At 36.9% G+C, this 12,483-nt stretch overlaps 1 protein-coding gene across 10 annotated transcripts in view; it reads right to left on the reverse strand.

The window, feature by feature from the left end:
- The window catches only part of PPHLN1 (periphilin 1), a 158,624-nt gene that overhangs the window by 62,239 nt on the left and 83,902 nt on the right, over window positions 1-12,483 (reverse strand). For all 10 annotated transcript variants that reach the window (XM_047741299.1, XM_047741305.1, XM_047741303.1 and 7 more), the window contains one exon: window positions 8,284-8,400. In XM_047741299.1, coding sequence (XP_047597255.1) covers window positions 8,284-8,400 — 117 coding nt within the window. The remainder of the gene's footprint in view (window positions 1-8,283; window positions 8,401-12,483) is intronic.

Here is a 12,483-nt window from a genome sequence, read left to right on the forward strand (position 1 = left end):
AGCTATACAGTCCCATATCCTTTAGGAACACTGATGCCAAAAATCTCAAAAAAACACTAGCAAAAAGTATTCAGCAGCATATTAAAAGGATTATACATCATGCGCAAGTGGGATTTATTCCTGAAATGCAAGGGATAGTTCAACACAGGAAAACTGATCAATGTAATACGCTACATCAACAGAGTGATGAGAAAAAATCTACACAATCATCTCAATTCATATGGAAAAAGCATCTGACAAAATTTAACACCCTTTCATGATGAGATACTCAACAAACTAGGACCAGAAGTAAACTGCATAATAAAAGCCATATATGAAAAACCCACAGGGGCGCCTGGGTGGCTCAGTGGGTTAAGCCGCTGCCTTCGGCTCAGGTCATGATCCCAGGTCCTGGGTTCGAGCCCCACATCGGGCTTACTGCTCAGCGGGGAGCCTGCTTCCTCCTCTCTCTCTGCCTGCCTCTCTGCTTACTTGTGATTTCTCTCTGCCAAATAAATAAAATCTTTAAAAAAAAAAAAAAGAAAAGAAAAACCCACAGCTAGCCTCACACTCAATACTGAAACACTGATCTTTCTTTAAGATCAGGGACAAGGCAAGGAACCCTGCTTTCACCACATCTATGCAAAACAGTACTGGGAGTTTTAGTCAGAGCAGTTAGGGAAGGAGAGGAGAGAGGAGAAGGGTATGCAAATTAGAAAGGAATAAATTTCTCTTTTTGCAGATACAACCTTATATGTAGAAAACCCTAAAGATTACACACACACACACACACACACACACACACTAACACACACAATATAAATGAATTCAGCAAAGTAGCAAGATACAAACTCAATAGGTAAAAATTAATTGCATTTCGTAGATGAACAACAAAATAATTTAAAAAGTAAATCACAGAAGAATTCCACTTACAATAGCATCAAAAAGGACAGAATTTAGGAATTAACCAAGGAGATGAAAAATTTATATAATGAAAACTATAAAAACACTGCTGAAATAAAACATAAATGAAAACACATCCCATGTGCACACACTGCAAAGACTTAATATTATTAAAATGTCAATAATACCCAAAGCAATCTACATTTTCAAGGTACTCCCTACCAAAATACCAATGCCATTTTTTACAGAAATAAGAAAGAAAAAAAAACCCTCTACTAAAATTCATAAGGAATCTGAAGGGACCCAGGATACCTAAAATAAGCCTGGAAAAAGAGCAAAAGCAGAAGTTCTACACTTCCTGATTTCAAAACTTACCACCGAGCTACATTAATCAAATCAGTGTAATACTGGCATAAAGACAAACATATAAACCACTGGAATAGAAAAGAGCCCAGAAGTCGTCACATACATGTTAAATGTTTTTTAACAAGGATGCCAAGACCATACAATGGGAAAACTACACCCCTTTTAACAGATGATACTGAAATATTGGATACCAACATGCAAAAGAATGAAGCTGGACCCTATCCTAACACCATATATAAAAATTAACTCACAATGGAACAAGGACCTAAATGTAGGACCTAAAATAATAAAACTCTTAGAAGAAAACACAGGACAAAAGCTTCATGACTTTAGATTGGCCACTGACTTCTTCTTCAAGACATCAAAGGCACAGGTAACAAAAGAAAAAATAGAAAAACTGGACTTAATGATTAAGCTTAATGCTTATCAAATAGCACTATTAAGAGAGTAAAAAGGCAGCCCACAGAATGGGAGAAATATTTGCAAATCATATATCTGATAAGGGATTAGGTATAGAATATATAGAAAACTTCTAAAACTCAATAACAAGGAAACAAAAAAATAAGCAATAAACTTAAATACACATTTCTTCGAAGAAGATATATGAATGGCCATTAAGCACAAGAGAAAACATCACTAGTCATTAGTGAAATGCAAATCAAAACTATAATGAGATACGACCTCACACCCATCAGGGTGGCTACTAGCCAAAACCCAGAAAACTGTAAGTGATGGTGAGGATGTGGAGCAATTAGAAACTCTTGCGTACTGTTGGTGGGAATATAAAATAGTACAGTCATTGTGGAAGACAGTAGGGAAGTTCCTTAAAAAATTAAAAATACAATTACCATATGATCCAGGAATTCCACTTCTGAATACATATTCAAAAGAACTGAAAGCAGGGTCTTGAAGATATTTGGATATCCATGTTCAGAGCAGCATTATTCACAACAGCTAAATGTAGAAGCAATCCAAGTATCTACTGACAGATGAATGGATAAGCAAAATGTGGTACATACACACAATGGAATATTACTGAGCTTCAAAAAGGAAGGAAATTCTGTGATATGCTACAACATGGATGACCCTTGAGGACATTACACAAACTGGAGGAGCCAATCACAAACAATAAATATTTACAATTCCACTTATATGAGGTACTTAGAGTAGTCACAATCTTAATGTTAAGGAGAGATGGGGTGGCTGGGTGATGGACATTGGGGAGGGTATGTGCTATGGCAAGTGCTGTGAATTGTGTAAGACTGATGATTCACAGAACTGTACCCCTGAAGCAAATAATACATTATGTGTTAATAAAAAAGATTTTAATGGTAGAAAACATAATGATGGTTGCCAGGGCTGGGAAGATCAACTGATAAATTGCTTTGGGGAGTTATCAGTTAATGGGTACAGTTTCAGTTTTACAAAGATGAAAAGAGTTATGAGGATGAAAGGTGGGGAGATGGCTGTACACTAATGCTAATGTATTTAATACCACTAAATTATGCACTTAAAAATGGTTAAGATTGTAAACTTTATGTTAAAGGTATTTAAGATAGAAACCCCAGTATCAATATCATGCTTTTAACAGCAGGCAAACAACAATTAGTTTTGAATGATGATATGATGCTAAGGAAGTTGGGTTATTTATACTACCAGTTCTGACTAAATCCCAAGATCAAAATCTGTCACTAGATTCCATTTTAATAAGGCTAATGAAAAAAAAAAAGAACTGTTGAAGTTTAAAGTACACTGAAAATAGGAATTTCAGGTTTCATCGTAATTCCAGGGAGACACACAAAAATTTAAAGTGATGAGGACAGAAAGCACATCAGAGCAGACATGTGTTTTTGGAAAATAAACAGCAAGAAGAGAAAAATAACTTGAATTGATACTAAAAGGGTTTATTAACAATTAAATTTAGTTAAACTAATTAGACATATATAATTCTGTACTGTAGAGGGAAAACAAGACAAGTGCCTGAGATGCATTCAGTGTATATATAACAAGACAAGTAAAAACAGTATTTTTAATAAGGGCAATAATAAGTTCATCAGTGACAAAGCAGCATAAAATTTTAAACAGGAAGGAGAAGAAAACAGAATCAAGAAAGATCTTGGGACGCCTGGGTGGCTAAGTGGGTTAAACCTCTGCCTTCGGCTCAGGTCATGGTCTCAGCATCCTGGGATCGAGCCCCATGTCGGGCTCTCTGCTCAGCGGGGAGTCTGCTTCCCCCTCTCTCTCTGCCTGCCTCTCTGCCTGCTTGTGATCTCTCTCTCTGTTAAATAAAAACTTAAAAAAAAAAAAAAAAGATCTTGAGTCTTATGTCAAACACTACTGATTGCACTGAATGAATATGAATTAGAAAGGCCATGAAGAATGGATATTCTACACTGGAGAAAGAATAAGCAGAGATACTGAAGTAGAAAATGACACTTCATATGTGGAAACCACATAAATCATATAGTCACACTTAAGAAAAATGTCAAAATTTTCTTCTATAAGAAGAATCAACCTGTTCTACTGGGACAGGTACTGCCTCCAAGTTATCTGCTTTTTATTCTTATAGTCAAAAGTTTGAGGATGGTAAATTATGTCTCTACAAAACTTGACTGCAAGCTCCCAGACAGCTTGGATGGTGTGGCTAATGCACTGTTTGACACAAGTAGATGCAGAATGAGTACTGAGTGAATTTAAGCAAACTAGGAGAAAGGCAGTACAGTACTATTTTCTGAAAATAGGTAACTTAAAATACTACTCCTAAAATATGCACTGTGAAAAATTTCATAGTCAAGTCTGCTAAATTATGCAAAATTTATTATTTATTTTCCTTCACAGACCACTGATGAGCATATTAACATACTAAAATCTCTGTCAAGTGCTGCAATATTAAAATAACCTACCTCTTTTAAAGCTAGCATTTCCCAAACATGGCTAATAGAATATTCTTTTCCCCCTCAGATCACAAAGACTCCCTAGAATTAGTTTTCTAGCACATACTATTAGAGTCCAAAAGGTAAAAGTACAAAACTGAACAGCAGATTGAATTACAACATTCCTGAATATTTAAGTATATCACTGAATGTATCTTTAATTTCACTGAACTTTCTGTAAACTACATGGTCTCCCAAATGAATTGCTTAAAATTATATTCATGGCAGCAAGAGAAGATAAACTGGAAAAATAAATATTTAATCTCTCTTTAGTCATAAAAATGAACCTACACAATGTTTCTGAAGTACATGGACCATTACTTAAGTAACTCACATAAAGAACTGCATGGCTGGCTCAGTCGGTAGAGCATATAGCTCTTGATCTCAGTGTTGCTTTGTTCAAGCCCCAGGCTGGGTGTAGAGATTCCTTTAAAAAAAATCTTCAGGTCACCTGGGTGGCTCAGTTAGTTAAACATCTGCCTTTGACTCAGGTCATGATCCCAAGGTCCTGGTATCGAGTACCACGTTGGGCTCCCAGCTCTGCGGGGAATCTGCTTCTCCCTTTGCCCCTTCCCCCATTCATTCAATCCCTCTCTCCCTCTCAGATAAATAAAATCTTTTAAAAAAACTTCAAAAAAGGGGCGCCTGGGTGGCTCAGTGGGTTAAGCCTCTGCCTTCGGCTCAGGTCATGATCCCAGGGTCCTGGGATCGAGCCCCGCATCGGGCTCTCTGCTCAGCGTGAAGCCTGCTTCCTCCTCTCTCTCTCTGCCTGCCTCTCTGCCTACTTGTGATCTCTCTCTCTCTGTCAAGATAATAAATAAAATCTTTAAAAATAATAATAATAAAAAAATAAAAATAAAAAAAAACTTCAAAAAACCCCCATAAAATAAAAATACTGTCACAAGTACATTTAAACACACACACACACACACACACACACACACACACACACACACACACACACAGTATTATGCCAATCTCTTTCCCAGCACCAAAGTCCTTTTTTCCTTCCAGCTTATTCTATCAAATCAGATACAAGTTTACAGAATCAAAGTCAAAATTCTATTTCTCAAAAAGCATAGATCACAGAAAAGAGTAACTATGTAAAGACTGACGGAGAACAAAAGTTACTATCTGAGCAAAATGTTAATAAATCATGAGTGGGATTAGGTTTTTAAATAAAAGAATATCATAAAAGTTTCCCAAATGCTTTATTTCCAGTATAAGAAAGTATCAAACTAACTTGAAAAACATTGTAGACAGTGCTATGAAATTGATGTTGTTGCTCAACATTAATGATGTATACCCTGTAACAAACATATCAAAGAGATCTCAATCCTACCCTCACTTACCTTGCCGTTGGTTCAACAAAACATCATGGCTGACCTATCATCCCACTTACAGATTTTTACTGTTTTTTACTTATTAATTCAAAATAAAAAATAAGGAGGTTAAAAAGAAAGTCTTTCTAGACTCAATGTCACTGACTATTAAGACTCAAGATCCACTCAAGCAATAAGTATTTTTTAAAAATATTTAAAATCTGGGGAAGGTTGATAGTGAGGATTGTTGTTTTCTTTTTTCCCCCCAATTAAGAGGTATAAAAATGATAGGGAAGATGAATATATCATTTAAAAATTTTTTATGTTTTTATTAACATATAATGTATTATTAGCCCCAGGGGTATAGGTCTGTGAATTGCCAGGTTTACACACTTCACAGCACTCACCATACCTAGCACATACCTTCCCCAGTGTCCATAACCCAACCACCCTCTCCCTGTCCCCCTCTCCCACCACCACCCCCGCAACCCTCAGTTTGTTTTGTGAGAATAAGAGTCTCTTATGGGGGCGCCTGGGTGGCTCAGTGGGTTAAAGCCTCTGCCTTCAGCTCAGGTCATGATCTCAGGGTCCTGGGATCGAGCCCCGCATCGGGCTCTCTGCTCAGTGGGGAGCCTGCTTCTTCCTCTCTCTCTACTTGCGATCTCTGTCTGTCAAATAAATAAATAAAATCTTAAAAAAAAAAAAAAAAAGTCTCTTATGATTTGTCTCCCTCCCAATCCCATCTTGTTTCCTTTTTTCCTTCCCTACTCCCCAAACCCGCCACTTTGCCTCTCAACTTCCTCGTATCAGGGAGATCATATGATAATTGTCTTTCTCTGATTGACTTATTTCACTAAGCATAATACCCTCTAGTTCCATCCACGTCGTCGCAAATGACAAGATTTCATTTCTTTTGATGGCTGCATAGTATTCCATTGTATATATGCCCCACATCTTCTTTATCCACTTATCTGTCCATAGTTTGGCTATTGTAGACATTGATGCTATAAACATTTGGGTGCACATGCCCTTTCAGATCACTACATTTGCATCTTTAGGTTAAATACCCAGTAGTGCAATTTCTGGGTGGTAGGGTAGCTCTATTTTCAACTTTTTGAGGAACCTCCATCCGTTTTCCAGAGTGGTTGCACCAGCTTGCATTCCCACCAACAGTGTAGGAGGGCTCCCCTTTCTCTGCATCCTCGCCAGAATCTGTGATTTCCTGACTTATTAATTTTAGCCATTCTGACTGGCGTGAGGTGGTATCTCATTGTGGTTTTGGTTTGTATTTCCCTGATACCAAGTGATGTGGAGCACTTTCTCATGTGTCTGTTGGCCATCTGGATGTCTTCTTTGCAGAAATGTCTGTTCATGTCCTCTGCCCATTTCTTGATTGGATTATTTGTTCTGTGGGTGTTGAGTCTGATAAGTTCTTTATAGATTTTGAATACTAGCCCTTTATCTGATATGTCGTTTGCAAATAGAAGATGAATATATCTTAATAAAGCTTGTTAACTGGGGAGTATTAAAGCAAACAAGAAAATGGTATTTTCGGAAGTTTTTAAGTACTCTGAAAAAAATTATCAGCTCTCCAAAACAGCAATTTTCAAGTATACAGACCTATTATTATTATCAATATAAAAACCACTATTCTAAGTATTTAGAAAATAAACAGAATGGCCCTATAAATTACTTTATTGTTCATGCTTTTAAATAGTGCTGGAAAGGTGCCAAAAAGGGACAGCTAGATGGTGTTGATACAGTCACTTAAGAATATGTATAAATACCTACCATTACAGGTACAACAAGGAAACCCTGACCTTTTTAAGAATAATTGATACCTAAATGACAGATCAGCATTTTAAAAAAGAGAGGCTTTATATGTGTATGTACTGATAGGGTCTGTAGTGGTTTGTACTTTCTATGGGCCATATACATTAGTTATTTTGGAAAGGATTTTTGCAGGTACATAAAGATTTATGTAGGTATATACATTTTATATCAAATTCTAATGCTGGATCCATTTTATCAAAGGACCTTCTATAAAAGGTATCTTAAAATGTTTTGAAAAGCCAGAAATCTTCAAATTTACATAATCTATCATGGTATAGAGATTTTTATATTCTCTACCCATTATACTAAAATAATCCCTTTAGCACCATGCTAATGAAACACCTATATTTCCCTGTGAGAGATGTGCTAGGTTATATAGAAAAGTCTGAGTTCATTTTCAAATGCTTTAATGCAAAAATTCATAAACAGTATTCTATGGACCCAAAAATGCTCTCATCTTTTGGTACTCAAGACTCATCAAAGATCACCTTAACTCAAACAATGTGTCATTTCATTTCTTGGGATATTTATGAGATAACTTGCATAGAATATAAAATGTGATATAAATATAGCCCAAGATCAAACATCTAAATAGATTTTTATTCTGAATTCACTGGTTTATGACCAGTGGCTTAGCATGATTTCTAGAGATACTTTTAACAGCAAAGCCCATAAAAGAAGGATAAATAATGCATTTTCCTCATATTCCCTATTTATTCTATTCTATCAGTTCTAAACTACTGGAGAAATTCAGGTATAGTTCAATTACTGAACTCAGAATCATTCATATTCATATTATTACTCTGTGTGGCAAATGTTTATAATCCATGAAGCTATCTTCTCCAGGTTTATTTTAAAGTACTAGAACAAATCAAATATTTCCCACCCATAATTTAAAACCCAGACAAAATTCTTATGAGAAACATCAAGGGGAAATTATGGCTTACCTCATACTCAATTTCAGGTAAGTTACTCTCATCTGTCTTCTCTAGCTTCTCAGCAGCCCACTTGCTTGCAGCCTCAGCAAGTTCCTTTTCAGTCAGCCTACTAGGTTTGTCTAACACCTAATAAAAACAAAAGAACAGTTCTATTACAATTCTCAAAAGCATTTAAACCTCCAATACATAAAGAAGTATATCCCAGGAGCACTTGGGTGGCTCAGTCGATTAAGCACCTGACTTTGCTCAGGTCATGATCCCAGGGTCCTGGAGTCAAGCCCTACATAGGGCTTCCGGATCTGTAGGGAGCCTGCTTTTCCCTCTCCCTCCACTTGCCACTCCCCCTGCTTGTGCTCACCATCAAATAAATAAAATCTTTAATAATAAAAAGAAGTATATCCCACTTACCTTAAAATCATGTAACCCTCCAAATTTATATAGATAACAAGTACATTCTTTATTTGCTTTTTTAAAAATGTTCAATACAGAATTTCTTTAAGTAGCAATAATTCCTTTTGGCCATACAGATTAGCTCTGACTCCTAATTTCATTTATATAGAACTGCAAAAATTCATCTTAAGGAACAAAGACACTGACAGTTAACTAATATATTAACAGTATTTAATATAGGACATCATACTGATTTCAATGTTGTATCTTGAATTATATTCAATAAAATAAATAATGCCAAAATATCAAGGTAAATTTATAACTAATGCAATAGAAAAGTCAGATATGCCATTTTTATAATTTGTAATAATTTATATAAATCCTACTTTTTACACAATATTTATAACTTAAATTTCATTTTTTTGATACTTCTACTGGTTCCCTTCTTCAACCATACCCAATATCAAACAATGTATGGAATTTCAAGTTACAGACAGACCTGGGTTTGAATGCCAGGTTCATCACTTGCTAGGTAGATGATATTATATGCACAATTTATGACACTGTGAAGACTTCGTTTCCTCATTTACAAGACAGATGTTAATAATATTCACTGTTTTATAAAGTAGTTGTGAGAATCAAGAGAAGTAATAGACCTGAAAGTACCTAACACAGTGTTTGGTACATCAATTTTTCTTTCTTTTCCATATTAACTGATATAAATCAGTTATAGTAAAACATTTGAAAATCAATCAGTTCATGAGGTCAACATAAAAATGAAGAAAATAAAATTTTTTTTCTGGATCACATGATTCCCATAATACTGTTTACAGACCTACATAACAAAATAAGATGTAAAAGTTCTAAGCCAAGGGACATCTGGGTGTCTCAAAGTGTCTGACTCTTGAGTTCATGATCCTTATGCTCATGATCTCAGGGTCAGGATATCGAGTCCCCATGGAGCATGGACATGGAGCTGCTTAAGATTCTGTCTCCCTCTCCTTCTGTCCCTCCCCCTCTCTTTAAAAAGGGGGGAAAAAAAAAAACCAACCTAAGCCAAATTAGAAAAATTTGTTCCTTGTGCCCATATAGTAGCTCTGATTACATTCTATTTTATGAGCAAACATTTTCATCAACTGTGTCTTTCACCTCTAATTTTGTCTCCACATCTTCTCTAAAGTCACATCACTAATTCCAAACATACCTCTTCTGGATGACAGTGGCATTAAAAATCTTCACATTAGGGGCGCCTGGGTGGCACAGCTGGTTGAACATCTGACTCTTGGTTTCAGCTGGGGTTGTGATCTCAGGGTCATGACATGAAGCCCCCTATCAGGCTCTGTACTCAACACAGTCTGCCTGGGATTCTCTCTTCCTCTCCCTCTGCCTCCCGCTCATTCTCGCTCTCTTTCTCAAATAAAAATAAGTAAATCTTTAAAAGTCTCCACATTAGAGTATACTACCATTTATAAAGTGCTTTTATATGCACACTTAAAAAAGTATTTTAATTAAATGGAATTCCATGAAGGTAGTTAAGGCAGACTTTATCACCCTAACTTATAAACCAAGAAAAGTGAATGTCTAAAAGCTAGTGATTTGCCCAGTCACTAGTAAATGTTAAGCTGGAACTCATGACAAAGGCCCCTGACCTCCTTCCACAGCTTATTCAATTCACCAAACTACCAGCTGGACATCCATAATATTTACTGAAAGACAGTAACAGTGTATGTACGTAGAGCGTTTCCACAGCTTCTGAAGACGCCTAAATATGTCACTCTAAAGCCCTATCCACACATAATGTTAAAAAGGTAGAAGTAATACCTCATTATTACCTAATAATAGATTAAAAAGTAAAACAAACAAAAAAAACAAGGGCGCCTTGGTGGCTCAGTGGGTTAAGCCTCTGCCTTCGGCTCAGGTCATGATCTCAGCATCCGGGGATCGAGCCCCACATCGGGCTCTCTGCTCAGCAAGGAGCCTGTTTCCCCCTCTCTCCCTACTTATGATCTGTCAAATAAATAATAAAATCTTTTTTTTTAAAGTTAATAACAAACAAAACAAAACAAAACAAAAACAGGAGTGCCTAGATGGCCCAGTCCCTTTAGCATATTCCTTCAGCTCAAGTCATGATTACTGGGTCCTAGGATCAAGCCTCACACTGGGTTCCCCACTCAGCTGGGAGCCTGCTTTTTCCCTCTCTCCCTGGCCCGCCTCCCTGCTCACAGTCTCTCTTTCAAATAAAATAAAATAAATAAAATCTTTTTAAAAAAGTTAAAAGACAAAGTAAGTTAGAATAAACAACAATATATGTATGAATATATCAAAGAAAAAACATATGCCCCAATTTTTGGTATCTGTTTGTTTTTTTTTTTTAAGATTTTATTTATTTGAGGGACAGAGATCACAAGTAGGCAGAGAGGCAGGCAGAGAGAGAGGAGGAAGCAGGCTCCCTGCCGAGCAGAGACCCTGATGCGGGGCTCGATCCCAGGACCCTGAGATCATGACCTGAGCTGAAGGCAGAGGCTTTAACCCACTGAGCCACCCAGGTGCCCCTTTGGTATCTGTTTTGAAGAGAAAGAGAGTAAAAATAAAACAAACATTGTTAAGTTCTCTCCAGTAAAGATGGAATAAAATCTTCTACAGCTGAAATCTTCCATCCATTTTTCATTAAATCCATACAGCTGAAAAACTCATTTGAAATTAACTTCTAACAGTATGAAACAAATTCTGAAAGATTATTCTTACATGAGGGCAGCCAGAATGTCTTAAAAGAAAAAGCCCTCCACCAAATCCGGAAATCTAGATAAAAGTGTCCCATGGCTGCCATGTAACCCTGGGCAAGGAACACAGCAGGCTGTACTTTCCCAATACTTAAAACGATCATAGATCTAAAACTCTGAAAGTCTGATTCCATTTTAAGACAAAAATGAAAATATCTACTTTTACTGTCAAAAACAGCTAAAATTTTAGAAAGAGGAACCTCTCACACTGTTGGTGGGAATCCAAGCTGGTGCAGTCACTCTGGAAAACAGTATGGAGGTTCCTCAAAAAGTTGAAAATAGAGCTACCCTACAACCTAGCAATTGCACTACTGACTATTTACCCTAAAGATACAAATGTAGTGATCCGAAGGGGCACGTGCACCCTAATATTTATAGCAGCAACGTCCACAACAGCCAAACTATGGAAAGAGCCTAGATGTCCTTCAAAAGATGAATGAATAAAGATGTGATACACACACGCATGCACACGCATAATGGAATATTATGCAGCCATCAAAAAAAAAATCTTGCCATTTGCAACAACATGGATGGAGGCTATTATGCTAAGCGAAATAAGTCAATCAGAGAAAGACAATTATCATATGATCTCACTGATACGAGGAATTTGAGAAACAAGACAGAGGACCATAGGGGAAGGGAGAGAAAAATGAAACAAGACAAAACCAGAGAGGGAGACAAACCATAAGATACTCTTAATCTCAGGAAATAAACTGAGGGTTGCTGGAGGGGAGGGGAGCGGGAGGGATGGGGTGGTTGGTTAATGGACACTGGGGTGGGTATGTGCTTCGGTGAGTGCTGTGAATTGTGTAAGACTGATGAACCACAGACTTGTACCCCTGAAACAAGTAACACATTATACCTTAATTTAATTAAAAGAAAAAACAAACACAGGGCTGATAGGGTTATTAAGGGGATTACATGAGTCATTATCTGTAAAGGTCTTAGGAGGAGGTCTGGAGATTAAGCATCTGCCTTTGACTCAGGCCATGATCTCAGGGTGTTGAGATAGAGTCCAGCGTGGGGCTCCCTGCTCAGC

Source organism: Lutra lutra, chromosome 8 (genome assembly GCF_902655055.1).
Source record: "Lutra lutra chromosome 8, mLutLut1.2, whole genome shotgun sequence".
Lineage (NCBI taxonomy): Eukaryota > Metazoa > Chordata > Mammalia > Carnivora > Mustelidae > Lutra > Lutra lutra.